Raw genomic sequence first — 24,812 nt, 5'->3', positions numbered from 1 at the left:
TGCCACGTAGATCATAAAAGTCAGTCAAAGGAAAATAGTACCAAGCACCACAAGTATACGATTTCACAAGTACCGCCTATATACGAATGTGGTAACCTTTTATGTGGCCAACTGTACTTTAGTCCCCGGTAAGTTAGTTCAAAAAATTTTATTCTATTCTATAGATGCAGCGTAGAATATTTTTTTAATGAAAAATTACTACTACGCATCGCGTACGTGTTAAGTTCAAGGGATTGATATATACGTCTATATTATTCTGTAGTAGTTCAACGATACCCGACCTGGTACACAATCACAAGAAATTCTATCAAAACTAGGTGACTTGGTTCTATGGGGCCCCTCCCCACTCCTGTTTTAAAATCTCGCTGAGTGGAATCGATGGAAAATTGGAAAGTATGAACATAAGATATTAAAAAAGTTTGCCTAGAACGGAACGTGATAACTGTCAGCGAAGCGATCGAATTTGATTTGACAGCGGACTTGAGTGACAGTTGCCGATATTCCGTTTACGAGTGTGCTTGTTCGATCGAAATACCAAAATTACATCGACAATTTCGTAGTTTTATTAATTAACCATACTGATTAACATTGTGAATTAAAAAGTGTTTAATTCACAAAAGAAACTGGTGTTTCGCACATCACTCCGCCGGTCTGATAGGTAAGTTATCCCTGTGAATTCAATCATTTACAACGATTTGTAACGAGAAAAGGAATACACATTCATCTGATAGGTATTACAGTTTTTCTATCAAGGTGTACTAGATCGGGCCTTGTTTTTGTGTCTAAAATGTAGGATAAAAATAGTATTCGACACCTTGACCCACAGGCCTTCGAAGTGCAATGCGCAGACCTAGTTTAAAAATTTTCTAAGTGAATAAATCGAAATATAATAAAACATTAGTATAACAATACATGCTTAGTTAGTGAAGGTGACGATTATTGAATACTAAATATAAGTTGTGTGATATTTTTATAATCGCCGGATGAGACCTTGTGATTGGTGTTCTAATGTGTCTTCCAAATAGTTTTTACTGTGATATTAAATTGTCATTGGATCAATTTTTTTTTTATATTTTGAAAGGAAAACTAATTAAGTTCTAATGATTTAAATTCATAAAAAAGGAAAGGAAAACAATACATAGCTTGTTACTGGCTGAAAAACACTATGATATTTTTTTATTGTCATTTTATTTGAATTTTTAGTCATAATTTGTAGGTATTAATACTTCTATTTCTAATTATTTCGCTAACTTATTAGAGTCAGCTGTGCCTGCTAGCTTTTGGACAGTGTGTCCTGGGTTTACATAGTTGCCAGGTTTAAAAAAATATATATAATGGAGTTGATTATGTATACAACATATCAGTCATATTTTTCTATCAGTTACCTATAAAAGACAGACAAAAAAAAACATACAATAAATTAAAAAAAAATATATTAAGCAAGTAGATAAAGTAAAAACATAATAAGTTCAAAATTGGAACACTATCTTTTATTAATTTTAATTATAACCATTCTTAGAGCTCATCGGTGGTTACTCAAACTATCTTTCTACTCGGTAGACATTGCAAAATTGTGTTGCCATGCAAAAAAAAGATTTTATTTATTGATAAAAATATCTCTCTTAGCTGGGATGTACACTGCTATCTATTTATAGCTTATTGATGATAAAACTTATTAATTAATAAGATTTTTATCTATAATCTAAGTACATATTATTATCTATTATGTAATAGTCCATGTAATACATCAATGACAAAGTATTACATGTTCGTTGTACTTCTTATCAGTTTTATTGCTTAATTATCTTCTTAGCCGTAATAAGCTATATTTAAAAAAAAATGATGACAGGTATTTATTACTAACTTTTGCCTGGATTTAGATCATAAATTTTTTGAGCCAACTGCATGACAAATCTTATGATATCTATCTTTAGTCTGTACAGTGCCAGCCTGCACCAAACATAAATAGGTATATCATTTAAGGTTCTAACCAGAATGACTGTATTTTAAATTAAAAAAAAGCCTTAAAAATTTGACTTCTAACGTAACTAAGGTTTGCACCATACAGAGCTGGCCTGTTAACGAAATTATGTGTGTTCTAGTAAAGAAATATTGCAATAGTGAACATGTAGAAACTTTATACATATAAATAAAAATATATTCGAACTTTACAGACCAACATAATCAACTGGACCTTTACCGTGTATATAATACAATGAACTACTATACAACCTTACATTATAAGCCTGCTATTGTCTTTTTTAAGTTGTACAAATAATACAGGTGTTAATAGGTCATATAACATACCTTTATTTTATCTCAGACGTTTCCCATAGTATATTGGAATGCAAAAGTTAAAAATCACTTTTAGGCTCAATTAAAAATCAGTTTTGGACTCAGTTTTAAATATGTTTGCCAAGCCAAGAAGATTTATTAGATGTAGCCTGCAGATTTAGGGCTAAACCCATCCCTAGAAGAATTAAAATATGGATCTTTCTGCCAATATTCGGTGTAGTTCTCAACATTTCTTATTGTAAGCTTTGGTTAACAGCGTTGATATTGCATGTATTTCATTTACAGTTTAATAGAGTGTAAAATTGTTATTTGACCCCATTAAATGAAAAAAAGACTCAATAAAGTTCACGTGTGCTGAGCCTGAAAGAAATTGTTTACGTCTCAATAAATTTTTAAATGAACGGCAATGGTTCTAGTAATAGTGCGGGCTGTTCGCGCTATGGCGTCGTTCGGTGCGCAGGCGGCGCTCCGCTCTCGTTGGAGCTCTCTCATCGAGTCCACCAGCGTGGATGTGCCCGGCGAGGTGACCGACGGAGTCAGGTCCGTCGTCGGATGGCTGAAACAGGCACGGATTAAGTGACTACTATATTTTTGTAGCATAACAATTTTTTTTTTTATTTGGGCTGTGTTTATAGTAGATTCGCATTTTTTTTTTTTTAATTTTTGTTTGTTATGAACGCAAGACAAATATGGGGGGCTGAAACAGGCACGGATTTTGAGATATTATGTTTTTTTTTTATTTGGGCCAGTAATTTGTTTTAAACCTTTATTGGACACGTTTTTAATTTTGTTAGGATTTTGTTTCTTGTTCTTTTTTGGCACGAATAGGTATTCTGAGATTACTATGCATTTTTATTGTGAGTTGTATTTTTTGTAGCTTCAGAAGTTATTTTTACCTTTTTTTCTAGTTTTAATTGTAAAAGCTTATTAATACGGCGTAAGGTCCGTATTCAGGTGACTGAAACAGGCTGAAGTAGAGAAAAGAGAAGACTGGATATTGACATTACAATTTTTATTTGGGCTGTATTTTTGGTAGAACCGCCATTTTTTTTTATCTTGTTCTTAGTTACTGTGTTCTTTTTTTAATTTGGGCCGAATTTCGTTTATAATAATTATTATTCTAGAAGAACGGAAACGTGTAGGTATTTCTAGCTGCGTCGCAGATTTTTTAAATATTTTGTTCTGTTCTAGGTAAATTGAAAATTTACCTGCAATATTTTTATTGATATTTATATTTTGTAGTTACCCTGGTTATTTTATAATGTTACTTTCTAGTGCAAGGAACATTGTATGACGTCAAATATTTTTTTTTTTGCATTTTTCACTCTTCGTGTTTGTATCTGAAATACCGAGATTTATTTTTCTTCTTTCCTAGTTGTGTATGACTAGTTAATTATGCTGGTATTATAATGGTTGCTTATGTACATGACATATTTTTTTTATATATCTATGTCTTTTTTATAAGTACTTGTGCTTAAGTTAAATAGGCATGGATTTAGCGTCGGACGGATGACTTTTATTTTTGAATTTTCGATGTTTTTTTGTTGCACTAATTGTTAGCGTTTTCATCTTGTTTTTCTCCTACACATCCACAAGAAGAAAAAAGGTTAAGTCAATACAACTTCGTAATGTACATATTGTATTAAAAGAAAATTAAAAAAAGAAATACATTTCTATCCAATCAAAAAGATAATGCGGCAATAAGTAAATATTAAAATAATGTCAATACAAAAATATTCTACAGTACCTACCTATCGGCCTACAAAAAAATGGAAGATTATCTTGATAAAAGAGCAACTTAAAACCATGATTGGCCTTGAAACGAGTTTGACTAGTGCCGAGCTCAGCACGAAATGACTCATTATCATATAACCTTGACAATTTTTGGAATTTGTGTCACCTATGATATATCACCGAATAAGAGCACGCATGATTTGATAGATACATACTAGCTAAAGGGCTAAATTAAGCTCTCTGCTGATATAAATAGGCCACATTTTGCACGATTGCATAGTTTGTCTTATCACATTTTTTACGATTAAAAAACAATAGCTCTGAATTATTTTGGGACAATTTAAAAATGTATGACCGACCAGATTCGTGTGGTTTCTATTTAGGAATATTTAGCCGATCATTCGAAAATCAAAATGTTTTTAGTTATGATAATATGTGTACACACAAAAACATCTGTAAGGCAACAAAATTATTATTAAAAAGCTAATAAGCTAATGTCTTATAAAAATAACAGGCTTACGGCGCAAAGAAAACAAAAAACAAATAGTAAAAAAGAAGCGGTACATTTTTTTTGTCATTGACATCTATCTTAAGCTAATTAAAAATAATCCAAAACTAAAAACAGCAAGAATAATGCTGTCAATTAATTAACTAACAATAGACATTGGCGGCGATTTCATCTTATTTTTAGCAAAATACTCGTACGTAATGTCAAGGAAGTTCATGTTATTTTAACGTGTTCCTGAGCAAAATTTACCAGTACCTACTGAAAAGTACAAAAAAATTCTTCTTTCACAACTGGTTACCAAACAGCGAAAGGAAAATCTTCTTTTGGTAACGTTTGTTTAGTTACCAAAGTAGGCGAAGGGGTGAAAGTGAAATCATTAAAGAAGTGCGCTACTCTCTATTCGTACAAAATACCTACAAAATCTCATAGGTGTCTCTATAATTCATAAATTATGAATAACCTTAACTATTGACTGACTATACCTACGATTACGAAACATTGTTGTTTAAAAGTGCAGGCACTAGAACCGAGATTTGAACCCGAGACTTTTTGGCGCCAAGGCGAGACAACCACTACACCACATTACACAGGCAATTGATTTGATAACCGGATGGTAGTCGTGTGAATCTCGTGACCTTGCATCACCCCTTGTTTAAAACGCACTGGTTTCTATGTAGTGCCGTGTGGTTCCCGGCACCAATAGAAAAAGGTATAGGACCACTCCATCTCCTTCCCACGAATATCGTAAAAGGCTAATAAATTTGTGATTATTTTTTACTCGATGGGCTAGCAACCTGTCACTATTTGAATCTCAATTCTCCCGTAGCTAAAAAAGGCCTATCGTCTTTTTAAGACTGTTGGCTCTGTCTACCCCGCAAGCGATGTAGATGTCATTATATGTATGGGTGTATTTACATAATACAAGAATGAATATATATTTTTATCTAGAATGATGAACACAACAAACACTTCTTCTTCAGAAAATTTCCTTCACCAATAAAAATTATATTTTTTGTGAAAGCGTCAGTAGTTAGAATATCAGACTGATATGCGAAAAGTCTTGGGTTCGAATTCTGCGGCATCATATGGTCAAGTTATGAGGTCAGTGCTCAGTATAAGGACTTTTAATTATTTGTTCACAAATTTAATTTTAATTTATTTTTACTTTATGGTTCACGATTTGAGCATGGCACATTATTATAGCGCTTCTTACGAGTAGAGATGTCTTTTCTTTCGTTCTGGCAATTTTTGCATGAAATTAGTAAATTATTTATTTTACTTAATAGAAATGTATAACACAATTGGCGGAGCATAATCTACCAGTCAACCATTGGGTCTGACAGATAACTTTATGTTGGGTTATGTACATACTTACATAAAAACTACAATAAATAAACAATGTAGGTACATAAATAAATAGATGCAACGATCCCTTAGTCACCTTTTACGACATCCATGGGAAAGAGATGGAGTGATCCTATAATTTTTTATATTGGTACCGAGAACCACACAGCAAAAAATACATACATATATACCTATATTATATAGGACCTATATTATACCTAATATATATATTATATATATATATATATATATATATATATATATATATATATACTACATATTATAAAACAAAGTCGCTATTTTAGTCTGTTTGTATGTTTAAATCTTTAAAATTACGCAACGGATTTTGATGCGGTGTTTTGTAACAGGTAGAGTGATTCAAGAGGAAGGTTTTTATGTACCTACATATAATAACATTTATAATTTTGCACCCGTGCGAAGCCGGGGCGGGTCGCTAGTATATATATATATATATTAATTAAATGCTCGATGATTTCCAGGCGTCGTTAGAAGTGCGTCAGGTGGGCCGCAGGGCGGTCAACCAGCTGGCAGGCCGAGGCATGGGCGACGACGTCCTCATAATACACTACAACGATGTCTACAACATAGAACAGACTACCAGTGAGTATACAATCTTCTTTACCACATTTCGTTTGGCGTGTGGTACATAAAATGGAGTCATTCCATCTCTTTCCCCATTGATGTCGGGATTGGAATAAGCACATTCATTTAGTGCAGCATTTACCACGATCCAATGGGTTTGATTCCCGTGCAAAGGTTGCGGTGGCTTGATGGATACATATAGTCACGTCTTGACATTGCGGGGTAGACAGAGCCAACAGTCTTGAAAAGCCTGATTGTCACGTCTATACTATACAGCTCGGCGGTTTCGGGTACTTTTGACCTGACCCTTTACCAGGACGTCCTTAATTTGATCAAGATACGTTCGTCTAGGTCTACCCACTCCGACCTTTCCCTCCACACTCTCCTTGTTTGCTTAGTCAATGAATGTGGATGAAGCGAAGGAAGTATGCAGAGATCGTGGCAAGTGGAAAGAGGTAGTCTCTGCCTACCGTTCCGGGAAAGAGGCGTGATTTTATGTATGTATGTACTATATAGCAGTTTCCCGTAACTTAGTCCGCCTTAAATTAAAATTTAATATCAAAAATTCTTCAACTCTCTGCAGAGAATGATTTTAGCTATATGTATATACGCCTGACTCTTTTACGGAAGGGTAGGTAGAGATAACGTTTATCACTTGCAACGATCTCTGCTTACTTCTTTCGCTTCATCCACATTCATAACTGTCTTCATGCAACCTTTCGGTTTAAGGTGCCTTCCGACAGGGACATCCCCGACTTGATCAAGACACGTTGGTTTGTTTGTTTGTTTGTAATATCTTTATTGCATAGAAATTTACACAGTAACAATAAAATAGTAAGTACATAGTTATATGCCGTGTGGCTCCCGGCACCAATACAAAAAAGAATAGGACCACTCCAAATCTTTCCCATGGATGTCGTAAAAGGCGACTAAGGGATAGGCTTACAAACTTGGGATTCTTTTTAGGCGATGGGCTAGCAACCTGTCACTAGTTGAATCTCAATTCTATCGTTAAGCCAAATAGCTGTACGTGGCCATTCAGTCTTTTCAAGACTGTTGGCTCTGTCTACCCCGCAAGGGATATAGACGTGACCATATGTATGTATGTATGTATAGTTATAATAGAAACAAATCATTTGCAATGGCGGACTTATCCCATGAAGGGATCTCTCCCAGTCAACCGGCAAACAATAATTGGTATTGATCTTCCCTTCCGTAGGGTAAGGTTTAGGCACATTTTTCTTGCACGATTTCCGTTATGCAGTTCCTTAGGTTTGTATTTAGTTCAGTTTTGTTTTATCACGATGTTTCCCTTCACCGTTAGAACATAGGTCAGATTTCAACACATTAATTTCATACTTTGTATTAAACAAATGTTTCTATTTTATCAGGGGAATACCCGAGAAATTATAGTTTATGTACTTATGTGGCTGTAAACAGGAAGAGATCAAAACAATGAATTCGTACTCGGGATTTAGTTTCAGAACTACATTTTAGACAAGGTTTTTTAATCTTTTGGAATTTAAAAAAATATCAAGGATTTTTAGTGATGAATGTAATCCTTCTATCCTGCTTATATAATAATATAAATGAAAAAGTATGTAAGGATTTGTGGACGTGTGTCTTACTGTAACCGAATCGGATCTGTACAATAATTTGTAAGTGATACTGCTGGCCACTAAGAAAAAAAGAAGAACATGTGTACGTACATACATATAATCACGTCTATAACCCTTGTGGGGTGGACAGAGCCAACAGTTTCCAAAGACCAATAGGCCACGTTCGGACACGGGACATATACATATGTACGTGATTATCAACGCAAAAATATGTTTTTAATTGGAACCAGTAGTTTCTGAGATTAGCGCGTTCAAACAAACAAACAAACTCTTCAGATTTATATTAAGTATAGATTATTATACTGATATCTGATTTTTAGACACGGAGCCGGTAGGGGGCGCTCTTCGCTTCTCCACGGCGGTGAAGGCGCTCCATCATCTCAACCCCTTGATATTGTTCAGCGGTGATGCCTTCTCGCCTAGTATGCGTAAGTACATACATACATACATAAAATCACGCCTCTATGCGTAAGTAGTTATTTATAACTAGCTTCTCGACCTGACCTGACCAGACCTGACCTGACCCGCCGCCTAGCACGCGTGAATTAAGCGCTATCTACAAAAAAAGTGAAGACTTTAACGTTCATCTACAAAAAACGGGCGAAATAAGCTACAACTACAAACGGCAACGAATTTAATGCTAACTACAAAAAGTGACAAATTTAGCGCCACCTACGAAAAGTGACGAATTTAACGCCACCGACAAAAGAATATAAGATTTTCGCAAACTACACGGAAACTTTAGTTTTTACCGGCATGAAAGGTACCCTATGTCCTTCTCCAGACTCTTAATCATATATAAGTTTATAAGAACGTTCCCTTAGTCGCTTTTTACGACATTAATGGGAAAGATATGGAGTGGTTTTATTCTAGAGTGTCGAGAACCACACGGCACAACCATCTTATTCTACAAACTCCGAATGAAGTATTCCTCGAATAGAACTGATAACAATAACAGTGCAACTTTATATTTTGTACGAAACAATGTCGATAATATTGTTCCGTTTCGTCGTAACGAATACACAAACAAACAGACGTTGTGCTCTACATATATAATAATAAGCTGTTTTTTTATTGTATGAAGCCTATATTGTGTGAATAATTAATTTGTTGTAATAGCAACGAATAGGTTATGAAGCATTTAATCTTAATATATATATATATGTATATATGTATATATAAAAGAAGAAATTGAATGACTGACTGACATACATATCAACGCAGATCCCATCGCGGAATTGGGAATTATGGTGATTTTTCTAAATCCAATGACTGTATTATGTGTTTTTTTTTTTACTTTTTATGTCAATAAAGAGTTTACAAACAAACAAAATTAATAATAAAATATACCTACCGTGAAAGAATAATGTCACAAAATAAAATCGCAACGCATAATTAAAAAATAACTAATGCTTAACCCAATGGTAGACTGCTACATACATACATACATATAATCACGTCTATATCCCTTGCGGGGTAGACAGAGCCAACAGTCTGGAAAAGACTGAAAGGCCACGCTGAGCTGTTTGGCATGATGATAGAATTGAGATTCCAATAGTGACAGGTTGCTAGCCCATCGCCTACAAGAAGAATACCAAGTTTATTAGTTTATCCCTTACTCGCCTTTAACGACATTCATGGTAAAAGATATTGAGTAGTCCCATTCTTTTCAAACTGTAAGATAATTTATCTTTTTCACATACATACATACATATAATCACGTCTATATCCCTTGCGGGGTAGACAGAGCCAACAGTCTTAAAAGACTGATAGGCCACATTCAGCTATTTGGCTTTAAGATAGAATTGAGATTCAAATAGTGACAGGTTGCTAGCCCATAAAAGAAAAATCCCAAGTTTATAAGCCTAACATAAACGATAGGAGTGTTATATAGATATTTTTTTTTATTATTTCAGTAAGTACCTTCACAAAAGGCGAGCAAATGGTGCCGGTTCTAAACGAAATAGGCACGCATTGCTCTGTGTTCGGGAATCATGATTTTGGTAAGACATTTCAAAATACATAGATTAAAGAGTTGTTCTTATTAAATTTTAACTTCTTTTCTTTACACTTTCCATCTTCACCACCTCGTGAAGAGCCCAAAATGAGCCGTTTGCCATGACCCTTTATTGGGTGAGTCAGGTTTTTACACGAAGCGACTCCCGTCTGATCTCCGCGACTTTTCAAGGGGTATCAATCTAACCCGTAATGGATCACACGGTAACACATCCAGTTGCCTGAATGTGCAAGTTTTTCCACGATGGTTACCCTCACCGTAAGAGCATCGATTGATATTCAAAGTAATGTACATAACTTCGAAATAAGTCATAGGGATAACTTAGAAAAGATATAGGACATAACTTAGAAAAGAGTCGTTGGATCATTTATATAGGAAGTATAGTAAAAAGTCACTACAGGAGACCGAAAGAGAACAGAGGAAAGAAATAATCAGGTTTAAAGTACTATATTAATGGACATAAAACAAAAAAAAATTGGTAATAAATACAATCTATGACATTATTTCCTAACTTAACAAAACGATGGCAACCGCTGCTATGGCATACGTAAAGAAGGTTGCCTACAATTAAGAACATACATAAATACATACATACATATAATCACGTCTATATACCCTTGCGGGGTAGACAGAGCCAACAGTCTAGAAAAGACTGAATGGCCACATTCAGCTATTTGGCTTAATGATAGAATTGAGATTCAAATAGTGACGGGTTGCTATCCCGTCGCCTAAAAAAGAATCCCAAGTTTGTAAGCCTATCCCTTAGTCGCCTTTTACGACATTCATGGAAAAGAGATGGAGTGGTCCTATTCTTTTTTTTGGTGCCGGGAACCACACGGCACCACAACTAAGAAACAAATTAAGTTTGACGTAACAAGACTCCCTTTCCCAGATTTCGGCCTTGAAATCCTGTCGGGTTTGGTGGCCCAATGTAACTTCCCCTGGTTAATGTCGAACGTGATCGACAATGAGACGGGCAGACCGCTGGGGGACGGGAAGATCACGCATGCGCTGATGTGCAACGGCCACAAGATCGGTCTCATCGGATTGGTCGAGCAGGTATGTATGAGAAACGCTGAGAAATTAATTGTATACTATCGTTACGTACCTATGACGGTCTTTTAGAATAGGTGACAATTGATTGTTCAATAAAATGTGGGTGAGAAACATTGAGAAATGTACTTTTTGCAATTTAAGTAATACATTTTTTTAAAAGAAAATTACAATCGCGTAAGTTTGCCGTCTGACTGTTGACTAATGACAAAAAAATATATATAAGAAACATTGAGAAATGAATTTTGTGCCAATGCAAACATATGCTACTTATTATAACCCGGCCATTGCAAACAACTTGTTTATAACTAAAATAAACAAGATTTTTTTTGAAGTCGTCTTCCGCGTTCCAAAACTCGTACGAACGAGTCGAAAATTCTACTTGCGTCGGTAACACAATATCATTCTTGCGCCATTTTATTTCGAGATTATGAAACAATATTAAAAAAAAAAAAAAACCTTTATTTACTCCACAACAAGATGGCCTAAAAATGTGTAGTAATACTTATTATCTCTGATAAATATACCTGTGGACAATAATCGTTGTGGAGATCTGGTGCCTACGCTAGGTGTCAAAAGAACCTGTATTGCAGGTCACCAGGTCCACCGCCCGGTATGACACAATAAACGGTAACTATAAGTGACTAACTTAAGGTTATACAATTCTGCAATTTAAGAGTTTTAGACATTAAATGATCCATACGATTACTTCCGCACTTAGCCCTACGATTAGGGTTATCTTGGGATCAGTGAAAAATTTGTACTAAGTACGGGAGCCAAAATCATACAACAAGTTAACAAAATAGTTAAAGTTACATTCTAAACTACTTATTCCTAAAAAACTATAATTTAAAGTAATTAAGTATCTAAACTAGATTGGGTGATCCCACAAAAACAACTTAGAGTGTGATGAAATACATTTGTGTTAGAAACAAAGTCATATGAGCAAAAGCAATAACAGTATTCTTATAAGTATTTTTTATAAAATATCTCGTAACACAAATCTCAAACATACTTCGAGGGTAACTTATTCTGTGTCATTTCCCCTATATATTTATTCAATATTATAATTATTTTCTATTAATTGATTTTGTTTCAGGAATGGCTTGACACATTAGCGACAATAAACCCTGAAGAGGTCACGTTTATAGATTTTCTACAAGCGGGGACTAAGTTAGCCTCCCAACTTAAACAAGAGGTACTGAACCAACATTATTTTACTTAAAAACGTGAAAGACGTAAAAAAAGGCAGACATAATGTGGCTTGAAAAAAAAGTGAAGCATCGTAATGGCGGCCGACTGTCGCGCTATTAGTGAGAGTGTGCGTGAGGCGTGTATATATACTATTGCTTCATTTTGCCATGTAGTAAAACTCTGTCCGCCTTTTTTTCTACTTATTTGCCTTCAGCCGTATATATTATTAATAAAATTATTTTCTGTGTGTTACGAAAAATCTCTTTGACTATTTAACTACTGGGCTGTATTTTATCGAATTTATCACAATGATAGCTTGTATCTTAAAAAGTAGTAATGAAACAGAGATATTGAGCCGACATTTTCTCTTCAAACTACTTACATACATATAATCACGCCTATATCCCTTGCGGGGTAGACAGAGCCAACAGTCTTAAAAAGACTGATAGACCATGTTCAGCTGTTTGACTTAATGATAGAATTGCGAGATAGAATTGATTCAAATAGTTGCAGGTTGCTAGCCTGTCGCCTAAAAGAAGAATCCCAAGTTTATAATCCTATCCCTTAGTCGACTTCTTTCTTCTTTTCAAATTATAAGATAATTAACCTCTTTTTTTCACAGGGTTGTGAATATGTAATAGCCTTAACACACATGAGAACACCAAATGACATTAAATTAGCTGAGGGCTGTACAGAAATTGATTTAATATTAGGTGGTCATGACCACGTATATGAAGTTTTACAGGTAAGTAATAAAACATATTGAGATATAGAAATTTTAGATTTAAATAGTGACAGGTTGCTAGCCCATCGCCTACAAGATTAATCCCAAGTTTATCAGTCTTTCCCTTAATCGCCTTCAACGACATTCATGGAATATATACGGAGTGGTCCAATTCTTAAGTGCCGGAAATCACACGGCACTACTATATACATACATACATATACGTCACGTCTATATCCCTATGGTTTTTTTTCTTCGCTCACACACCAGCATGGAATTAAACCCATTTGCAGCTTTTGCTGAAGCATTTACTAACGCGGCTGCAATGATTAATAATGTATATGTTATATTTCAGATAAACAATAAATATATAGTCAAAAGCGGCACGGATTTCAGACAATTTTCAAAGATAACTATAACATTTGGCCCCGAGTCTCCTCGCGTCGACATAGTAGAAGTGCCAGTAAACAGTTCGTACGCTGAAGATCTGACGCTGAAATCTTTGACTGACAAATATTCAGGTAAGATTTTGAAAGAATTTTCATAATTTTTTGTTTCATCAATAGTTGTTAACTTGAACTATCTACATGTCAAATTTTAGAAAGATCGTAAATATGGTAAGATAATTTATTGATTTATTGCTGGAATAAAAGATGATACATACTCTGTTACGACTTTTTTTATTATTTTAAATTACTCTTTGTCCTTTAAAAAGGAGTTCGTAATAACTGTTCCAGTAGTTTTGTCATGATAGCGTAACATACATTCCTACATATAATCACATTTATATGCCTTGCGGGATAGTCTGAGCCAAGAGTCGTGAAGACTGGAAGACCACGATCAGTCGTATGGCTTTAAGATGGAATTGAGATTCAAATAGTGACAGGTTGCTAACCCATCGTCTTTGTGAAGAATTCCAAGTTCATTGGCATAACAGACAACTCATTAATAAGAAATGTAAAGATATAGTCTCTGTCTACTGAAAAAGAAGAGACTTCATTTATTCTTGGATTTTTTTAAATTTATTTTAATCAACTGGCTTTTTCTTTACAGCAATGATAGAAGGCAAAATGGACGAGGTTTTGGGCAAGTTCTGCGTGCCTCTAGAAGGTCGTTTCTCGTGTATCAGACGTCAGGAATGCAACCTTGGTAACTGGGTGTGCGATGTGTTGCTCGCCGCAACGGGGGCTGATCTGGTCGTTGTGAACTCCGGTACCTTCAGGTCTGACCAGGTTAGAGTTACTTTAATAACTTTTTCCAACTTCAGGTCTGAAATAAGGTAAGAAAAAAAAAATTAAAGTTTTCCAAGAATATACGAGTAAGTTGATCAAACGTGGTGGCTTGCGAAGGGTCTAGTAATCATATTTTATAATTACTACACCATAAACATAATCGGCACTGTTTGGTCTACTTTATTGTTTACTTTCTTTGTAATTCTATCTGTATTTTTGACTGTTTGTGCCACAATAAATGAAAAAAAAAATCATGAATATCCAATTATGTCACAGGTCCATGCAGCGGGAGATTTCACTCTACGCGACCTGTCAACTATAATCCCGATGAGAGATCCTTTGGTTGTCATAGAAGCGAATGGTTCTATAATCCTGGAATTACTGGAAAACGCCGTCAGCAAGTATCCCAGTTTGGAAGGCAGGTTTCCACAGGTAAGTAATGCAAAGTCGTATTAAATTTGATATAAGAAAATAAAATGTAAGAAGTGTTCAGATGAAACACATAAATGATAAAAATATTGTTAGAAACTTACTTACTTATATATACAAACTTAGACAAACTTAGAATACAAATGTGGACGAAATAATACAAAGTATGATATTATCATCATCATGTTACTAATCTCATAAAACATATTTTTCATCAGGTAGCAGGCATCTCGTTCGCTTTCGACCCTTCAAAGCCGCCGGGACAACGCGTCGCCGCGGAAGTCGTCAAAATAGGCGACGAGTACCTCCAGCTGGAACAGAAGTACAGGCTGGCCGTCAAACAGTATCTGTTTAACGGGAATGATGGGTTCACTATGTTGCCCAAATGTAAAGTTTTGGTAAGTCTATAAATACGTACTTAGTAGTGCGGGTTAAGGTTATTTTGTCTGCAGTTTTTAATGTTTGTACCTTCAATTCAAGCCGTGTGATTTTATTTTATTACCCATTAAAAAGAAAAATATCTGAAGATAAAATTAAAATGCTCGATCATGAGACTGGTTATTATCAAGTGAACACAAACACTTCAAGTCAAAAATGGTTATTAAATATAGGACAGTGCTTCTCTATGATATTTCAGATACATTGATTTGGTCTCCAATTCATTATTTTAAACAAAGCTTCCTTAAATATCAATGAATAAGATGATGCGTCAAACTAAAATTATTACTGGACAATTTATATTGACGATGTCATAATTCTGGGCAAGTTATCAAAGAAGCTATGTCTGATTATATAAGTTATTTAAGAATATCTCCTTTGCACGCAGGTATCTGAGGATATGTGCCCAGAAATCGGCATGGCCGTACAGAACCATTTTGCCGCGATTGCAGTAAGAAGTGGGAAGGCGAGGCCTTCTAAACACAGGCAGTCATTGGTCACTCTTAGCAGGAGGTATGTTAATGAGAACTTCTTCATTTACTGTTGCATCATTAGCGGTTTTAGCTTCAAAAAGATAAGGATAATCTAGACAAGTTTTCGTCGGCATTTCCACCATTTTGACTTTTTATTTTCAGGCATTTTTTGAGTGTTGATTAATTCATATTTGGAATAAACTTAGTCTTCTTCGATATGACTCAAAATTCGTTCTTTTTTAGGCACAGTCTAGTCAAAATGCTGGATGGCAGCGAGTTAGACGGCCCTCCGCCTCTCCGTCGGGCTTCCTCGTCTGCCACAGAGCCTACGCATCCTCCTCATCATAGGTAAGTTAATTTTTATTTCTGTATTATGCCAGCACCAATTAAAAAATGGGCTAAGACCACTCCTTCTCTTTCTCATGAATGTCGTAAAAGGCGACTAAAGAATAGGCTTACAAATTTGGGAAACTTCATTTAGGCGATGGGCTAGCAGCCTGTCACTATTTAAATCTTATTTCTATCATCAAGCCAAAAGCTGAACGTGGCTTATCAGTCTTACCATGGTATACTTAGTAGCTTTTTTGATCAGGTTAGGCCAGCGAGTTGGTGATCGGCTGCGTGGTCTCTTGCCTTCCACCTAGCCCTGAATAACCAGTCGCTCCATCGCGTTCTCATTTCGGGAAATGTGACCAAAGAACTTTAGTGTTCGTAATTGCACAGTTGACGAAAGTCGGTCTTTAATATGATGCTCTTTGAGGATGGAAACATTGGTGCGAAACGCCGTATTTTATTTATTTATTTTATAACGATGTAGTATTTCTTGTAACTGTGTCAATTTCTGTGCAATAAAGATATTACGAACGAAAAAACAAACAAACAAAGGTTGTAGTTATTTCTATGGCTCTTTAAATTATCACTCATCTCTCTTACCAGCGACATATTACCGAAACGTAACAATATACGTTATATTTTTACCATCCACAGATTAACACGACGTGCCTCTTTGGACGACTTGGAGCAGCGATCGTGCGAGTTGGCGCCGAAGATTGAAAACAGAATCGTCGTCTTAGACAAGCCTGAGGTGAGAATGTAATGGTCACTTAATACAATATCCCTTGCGGGGTAGACGGAGCCAACTGTCACCGAAAGACTGAAAGGCTACGATCAGGTGCTTGGCTTGATGATAGAATTGAGATTCATGAAGTGACAGGTTGCTAGTCCGTCGCATAAAAAAAGAATCCCGAGTTTATAAGCTTATCCCTTAGTCTTTTACGAAATCCATGGGAACGAGATGGTGTGGTCCTATTCACTTCATATAACTTTTATTTTATTTCAACTTCTTAACGCATGCCTTTCCGACTTAACCTCAATCCGCTCTCTCACTCACTCATACCCGTCTCTTTCACACTTAGGCTACATTCACTTTTCTTATTAAAAACCTGCATTATTTATGTATATATGTTTTTACAGAAACTCCAAGCCCTTTTGGCCGAACGAGCCCGATGGGAATCCGACACGGTTATCAAGGAAGTCGACGATGAGAACTCCCCTTAGGAAATACTACATCCCTTACTCGGCTGCTTTATAGGTTACCACGTGCTTAGCAGGAAGTTGAATGAATAAATAATATATACCTAATTATGTAATGTTGCTTGAGATTATTGAAAATTAAATTTTAATTACATATATATATTATATGTAACTACACACATATACATATATATATAGTTCTAAGCCCGCGGATCCGAACGTGTAAAATTAAAAAATCTCGTTTGTTTCTTGTACATACATACATAAAATTACGCCTTTTTCCCGGAGTGGTAGGCAGAGGCCTCTTTCCACTTGCCACGATCTCAGCATACTTCCTTCGCTTCATCCACATTCATAACTCTCTTCATGCAAGCTCGGCGGTTTCGGGTACTCTCGACCTGACCCTTTGCCAGGACGTCCTTAATTTGATCAAGATACGATTTGATAAGATTCGTTTCTTTTCCCGCGGGAATTCTGGGAAATCCTCTCTTCTATCTCCAAAACCTACATACCAAATGTTCTGTGCGTTGAAATGTCTGCATCGACATATATCTCAAACCGTGAGTTCTAGAGGTTTTAAATTTGCCATGAAAGTTTTATTGTAATTATTTTTTGATAATTAACGGTACATTTATTTACACGAGCGAAGCCACGGGCGTACTTTAGTAGTTCTACATTACTCACTATTTATGGTCTGCCTTTTGCGTTCATAGAATCATCTACCTCATATTAGTATTGATTCTGCAGTTATATTTTTTGAGGCTATTATCAGAGAATTATTAATAGTTTAATACGAGTAATATAACGTTTGGAACATACACTCATTCCTTTCCCCAATTCCGGACCAGCCTCCGTAGTATGGCACGCGCGATGCCGTTTTTATCGCGCGATTAACTATCGCTATCCCGTTTCACGTCATAAAAAAAGAGAGATAGCGATATACCCAGGCGTCATTATAAAGCTGTCTTCCGACTTATAACGAATTAATTCAAATAATTTTTATTTTATTTTTTCAAAAAAATTTTTTGCTTATACTATGTATTTGGTAAAACATGAAATACATAGGTATGATGTATTTCATGTATTACCAAATGCAAAGATTTACACGTTATTTAATTTTTTGCATATATTTTTGAATAACACACCCGTCTCCATTCGGATAGGCGGATATTATTATCAATTGCACATAACATATAAATTATATTTATTGTTCATGTAAAGGAGAAGTTAAAATGTTAGTTCAAACATATCACGATCACAAATGCAAGTATGATATATATTTTTATGCACAACAACATAATAAATGTTATGAATTTCTTGGCCTAATAATAGTAACCTACCACCTAAATTAGATTATATTTTCATTGCAAGCAAAAAAAAATACTATTATTATTGCGTTTTCACCCATGGGCTTTTGGGCTGAGTGTGCGCCGTTGAGTTTTGTTGTTTTTTTTTATCTATTGACTGTTTTCGTAATTTTAATATTATATAATCTTTAATCCTTAGATTATCTCCCTCGAGATGGCGCGAAAATTTGATGTCAACTGTCAGAGAGGGAAAGCAAGATATTGAATAAAGTCCAAAATGTTATGTATGTATTTATTGTTTATTTGATTTTCCTAAATAAAACTGTTTGCAGTGCCTTCTAAAGGTTATATACAAGATAATTTTACTACTACATATAATTATAGTAATGATTTTGCTATAACTTTACAGACTATTGAAAGTACAGTCGGTTACATAAATACATTTTATTTTAATTTTTTATGCAAATAGTGTCATTTATTAGGTACGCGTTTTTTTTTCAACTGCAAAAGTCTAGGGTTCCTATTAAAATTATAACACGGACTTTTGTAAGTGATAAGTTTTGCCGTTTTAAATATCAATTTATTTTTATTTATTTTCTTATTTTTACAAAATTATACCTGTTATATAACTTTATCCAAACAATTTGTTTTTTTATTTCATCTATAAAAGACCGCTGGTAGGTTTGCTCAAATCAACAAATCAACGAAATAACTGATTGTACTTAGTATTAACTAAAGTAATAATAGATATTATAATTTATCTAATGTTCAAAGCTTATAATAGTGCTTATGTGTTATATGCCTTATTTTCAAAGCAATAAGATTGCTTTCTATGTAGCGAGTTAATGTCGATGTTGTAACGTTTTCTCGTGCGACTGTACAAGGTATATTAGCTAGGCGAAAATTGTATTTGTGAAATGAATATTGTACATGTGAAATGTATGAGTCCAAATATGAAAAAAAAAGCAAATTTGAAATAGGTTCAAAAATGGAAGATGTTCATATGACTCACCAATTTAATTAAACTAATATTTTAAACGAAACGTTATTCCTCGTACTATCTCTATCTAGGCATTGTAGTGTAAAAGAGATAGCAAGTGATGCACTGCTGGTATATGGAATTATAGAACTTGCTGGTGACTATATAAATTACATACTGACTTTAAACTTTCACTATAATTTCGACTTATATACTTAGAGGTATATCAATGCAACATAATTCAATAATGATCTTGAATTACAAAATAATGAACATAATATTATGTACTGAACTCAATCTTATACGCGCCAAAATGCAATCTTTTGTTCTTTCTTTCCTTTTTTTTTACCATGAAGAATTATTTCCAGCCATTACTACAAACCAAAAAATGAGATTACATTTCCTTTTTTAAAATGAGTACACCTAAATTATACAGCAAGAGAACTGAGATAAAATTATTTTAACTTGAATGTTTGGAGATTAAATTTGAAAATGCTTTAATATTAGAAATTAGCATCAAAATTGTGAGAGAAGGTAATAAATAAATATTGTGAATTATCAAATATTTTCGTGATAGATTTAAATAGGATTAATCGAAGACTATTTATCTATTATCATATGTTTTTACAAATGTATCAAATGAAGGTAAATAAAAAAATTAACTAATGTCGCAGCCGCCATATTGAACGTTATTGAATTGCAATAACGCTCGGAAATAATAATAAATTCGGACATAAATCAAAATGGCGCCCGTTGGTACACATATTGAACCTTATTGCTAAGCATTTTAGTTCATTTTCGGCGAAATATCGCAGTATAAATACCCAACGCCTTTATGCAAACCTTATTTTGATACACTCTGTAAAACACATAAAATTTGGCGTGAGGCAAAATGTAGGAACAAGGAATTTTAGGAATACAATGTACACATCGCCTCTTTGAAGCCGCCTGTTAAAAATTGTGCCGTGTGGTTCCCGGTACCATAAGAAAAAATAATAGAATCACTCCACCTCTTACCCATGGATGTCGTAAAGGACGATTAAGGGATAGGCTTATTTATAAAATTGGGATTCTCTTTTCAGGCGATGGGCTATCAAACCATCACTATTTGAATCTTAATTCTATCATTGAGCCAAACCGCCGAACGTGGCCTGTCAGTATTTCAAGACTGTCGGCTCTGTCTACCCCGCAAGGGATATCGACGTGATTATATGTATGCATGTACAATATTAAATAATATATTAGTATTATTTAGATTCCTTGTTTTCGGAGGTAACATCAAATATTTTATTTATAGTTTCTATGTAGTCCTAGTAAAGGACTGTTAATTTCTAAAATATATCTATATTATATTATTATATTTATTTGTTTTTATATTTTTTCTCACGCCAAATCTATACCTATTCAAGGTATTATTACGACGGACAGTAAATATAAACGTCCTTATTAAATGTTGTGATTAAAAGACATGCACAATTTAGAAAGTGCACATATTATATATATACACTTGAGGACAAAATAATGCGCTCAAATATTAATTTTTATAGGTTAAGTGATATTTGAACTGTTTTTTTTAACGCCATGAACGCCATTAGACAAACAAGGTGTCTTTTCAGATATCAATAGACGTAAAAAAAAGGTTACAAACCCAAAAAAAACTTGTTACCAAATCGATTTCCAAATACTTGTAACACGAGTACAGTTAACAGCATATCAACTCGCCTTTATTACCGCGTCGTAAAAATACATGCAGCGCAACATGATATGCAGCTGACTGTACCAGTATTAAAACACAAAATGTACAGGCAGAGAAATGATAACACGTTTTAAAGTTTTACTCTCAAAGTTCAACAAGTGAAATGCGACAGTGATGATTTAACGCGTCGAGCAAGTAAACGCTAATTTGTATGTGATTTGATCAGCGCCATCTAGTTGTAACGCGATGGCACTAATAATGGTAACTCCATACAAACTCGCGTTTACTTGCTCGACGCGTTTGATCGAGTTAAACTCGCACTAACCCCTCTGTTTCATTATTGATGATTTTGGCCCAAAAATTGTTATAATAAGTATATTCATTTACTTATACTTACCGATACTATCAATTTATTTTTCTCAAGTATTATTTAAGGGGAAATGTCACTGAAAGTACAAATAATATGTTGCTATAGTTTAAAGTTTTATATAGGTAGGTTATATTAATTTTTAACTAACACACGAATCTTTCATAGACTACTAGTCACTAAAATATGTTGTAAAAATTAATATCACATATTTTAATGATTATTTATATTTAAGCCATATTTGTTGAAGTATTCATTATTTTTTTAAGGTGTTACTTTTAAGGCATTAGATGCCTGATTTTTCTGCTAGTTAGTATGTTTTGAAAAAAACTAATAAATGAATGAAATATGTACATACTTACAGCTGGCCTTACAGTCTTTTCTGATGGCTCTGTCTACCCCATAAAGATTAAAGTTACAATTGAGCTATCAACGTTCGCGGCGGAACATAGATGCCATTGTATGAAATGTAAAAGTTATAAAATTTGTTAAGGTAGATATTACAGTCAACGGCACATCAACCTGCCCTAATTCACTGCAAACGCGCCCCTATTACTGCGTCATAGGGTACCTAGAAGGGTAACTTGATATGCGGTTGGCTGTACTTTATGTTTCAAATAGTAATTTTGTCAAAATTACACAATTTTAATTGTCACCTGGATGAAGTATGACATTGTTTTGTCCTCCAATGTTTAGAAAGGTTGTGACGCAGTTTATCACTTTCGCAAATGGTCATCGCTGGAAATTTTTGCAAATAGTTTATAATCCACACATATTTATCTACCCTCTCTTTCAATCCTTGACCTTGACCAAAGAGATGGAGAAAGAGAGAGAAGATATAGCAACGGTCGTGAGAAGACTGGATATTCAATGTCTATAAACGTTGCAAAAAACGCTGGTGAATACCCAGTTGGTCGTAAACTTGTAAGAGCGTCGATACTCGATAGGTGGCCGATTAAAATTCGTAAGTACCTAATGAAGGCATAGGTTCAAATCATACCTCAGCCATGACTCTTATGATGAAGGATAACATCGTGAGGAGCCCTGCATATTCAGGCAACTGGGTGTTTAACTATGATCCAATAATTAGTGAAGTTCCCATGCAAAGGTTGCGGAGCTCAAATGGAAGTCGCTTCGTGTAAAAACCTGACTCACCCAAATCATGGTAAAAAGCCGTACCCGGGGCTTTACTTCCAAGAGTGGTAAGGTTATTAACGGGAATAACGCTAGAAGGAAGAAAATAAAGTTGGATTAATCACCTACTACCTACATTCTATTGTTCCAATTTCCATGTCGATTGAAGAAAACGATTTGCGAAAATGCCAAATTTACCAGCAATGACGTTTTGCGATATGACGCAATGCGTTGTAACCGCTTTAGAAATAAGAGAGTACTTGAATCTGCACGCCACTGTAGTCGTAAGTATTGTTTCGAATCAACGCTAGTATCATACGAATATGTGATATATTTTATTAATTTTGTTGCTAACAATTCATGGTTGTTTTAAATATAGAGTTTTAACAATTTCATGTTTTATTACAGCACTCCACGGCCATGTAAAAATGTTTTTTTTTTTTTAAAGGGAAATCACTTTTACGTACGACCACCCGGGTCTTCACCCGGAAGAGTGTGAGACTCTTGGCACCTAGAGCGCCAGCTTCAATGTTGTGAAACCAAAAGATTTGACTATTATTAAGCGATATGAAGTAGGTATCATTTTTATTAATGAACAAAAATTTTGAATTTTTTAATTAGTATGATCAATTACTTATTTATTTTACAATTTCATAAAACAGTATCTTAGGATTTGAATGAAAATAAAACCATATTTAGTTAATAAATCATTTATTTACATTTTATTACAAAATAATTAGTTAAATAAATACAATCTGCATTGTTGATCACATATTTAGTTTGCATACAATCAAATATAGAAATTAACTTTTAGGAAAGGGATGTTGGTTACATACCATTTGCAATAACATAATTTGAATCATATATCAAATCATAATTATGCGAACTGTTTTCGAATGAGAATTGAATAATTAGGAGGGAGGTGGGAGCAGCGCCTTCTACGCTGACATGACACTACTGACTAACAGTCCAGAATCAATAGAAACTGCGAACACCAACTAGCCAGCCCAGCGTGGTGACTGTGGGTAAAATCTCCCCATTTCTGGGGAGACCTAAGTCCAGCAGTGGACTTTAATGGGCGGTTAAGAAACCGTTTCCAAAGTCAAGTAGGCAAAGAATTTTTTAAGACTTGATCTGGTTTCCACGTTACATCGCAAATTGGTTTTTGAATAGGGCAACACGCAATTTGGAGTAATTACAACGGAATATTTGGCAAAATGTTGCTTGTTTTATCAGTCTTGTAATAAAAAACAACAATTATATATATAATTTTTTTTAAATAAAAAAAATATAGGACCATTCCTCCTCTTTCCCATGGATGTCGTAAAAGGCTACTAAGGGATAACTTGGGATTCTCCTTTTAGGCGATGGGCTAGCAACCTGTCACTATTTGAATTTCAATTCTATCATCAAGCCAATAAGCTGAACGCCTATCAGTCTTTTCAAGCTCTGTCTACCCCCACTCCTAATCCATTGTACACATCCAGCATCTCGTCTCCCGCACATGATAGGAAAACTGCAATTTTCCTTTCATCCTCTTGTTTTTCCAAGCCTGTTGCTACTAAATATAGGTTGAATATCTGCTTATACTTTTTCCATGAGTCTCCATCAATTATTGAATATCCCACAGGCGGCTTTATGGATCCTACCATTATTTTTTCCATTTTGTTGTCTTCCACCATCTTTTATTTCTAAGCACCGCTTAGCAAACCTCAAACTGAAGTACATATAGATATTGTGTTACTAATCTTATTTTCTTTTTGTTTACAACACTAAGGATCTTTTTTAAATTGTTTTCACCTGACACCATGTTTCATATAGGAATTTATGATTGTTTAGGACATTAATTATAAATAAAACACATAATAGCTTCGCTTGCATGATGACGCAATGCCCAACTGATTTATTGACTTGTATGGCCGTTACAACTGTTAGTCTATCTCTCTTGACAATGACATTGACACTAATATGACACATCCCCCCCTTATGTTATTTATTTTATTTATTTTTAAATTATTATATACTAATATTTATTATCTATTTTACTATATTATTTTAAATCAAAATCTTCCAAATAAACTGGTTTTCTAACAACTCTACACTTCTTTGAGATACCCCTGGGTCATCTAACAC

At 34.5% G+C, this 24,812-nt stretch overlaps 1 protein-coding gene across 2 annotated transcripts; it reads left to right on the top strand.

The window, feature by feature from the left end:
* The first annotated feature begins 491 nt into the window (after window positions 1-491).
* LOC106137574 (snake venom 5'-nucleotidase) lies at window positions 492-23,053 on the top strand. Of its 2 annotated transcripts, none has more exons than XM_060951245.1 (15): window positions 492-658; window positions 6,382-6,502; window positions 8,424-8,531; window positions 10,020-10,106; window positions 11,013-11,179; window positions 12,273-12,371; window positions 12,990-13,112; window positions 13,447-13,612; window positions 14,145-14,323; window positions 14,600-14,755; window positions 14,971-15,150; window positions 15,579-15,703; window positions 15,907-16,011; window positions 16,651-16,747; window positions 17,137-23,053. In XM_060951245.1, exons 2-15 carry the CDS (start codon window positions 6,442-6,444, stop codon window positions 17,218-17,220), a joined length of 1,737 nt encoding a protein of 578 aa, XP_060807228.1. In that variant the 5' UTR covers window positions 492-658; window positions 6,382-6,441; the 3' UTR covers window positions 17,221-23,053. The 2 variants fall into 2 exon arrangements, with proteins under 2 accessions (XP_060807228.1, XP_060807227.1); XM_060951244.1 differs by lacking the exon at window positions 492-658 and adding an exon at window positions 1,654-2,860.
* Window positions 23,054-24,812: the final 1,759 nt, after the last annotated feature.

This window comes from Amyelois transitella, chromosome 24 (genome assembly GCF_032362555.1).
Source record: "Amyelois transitella isolate CPQ chromosome 24, ilAmyTran1.1, whole genome shotgun sequence".
Classification (NCBI taxonomy): Eukaryota; Metazoa; Arthropoda; class Insecta; order Lepidoptera; family Pyralidae; genus Amyelois; species Amyelois transitella.
This window is presented reverse-complemented; position numbering and strand designations above follow the sequence as displayed.

Excerpts from the sequence above, each read along its gene's own strand:
- LOC106137574 (XM_060951244.1), top strand. The coding sequence starts at position 2,702 with ATGGTTCTAGTAATAGTGCGGGCTGTTCGCGCTATGGCGTCGTTCGGT. Across the intron at positions 6,503-8,423 it reads CAACATAGAACAGACTACCA|ACACGGAGCCGGTAGGGGGC; the intron begins GTGAGTATACAA and ends TCTGATTTTTAG. Across the intron at positions 8,532-10,019 it reads TGCCTTCTCGCCTAGTATGC|TAAGTACCTTCACAAAAGGC; the intron begins GTAAGTACATAC and ends TTATTATTTCAG.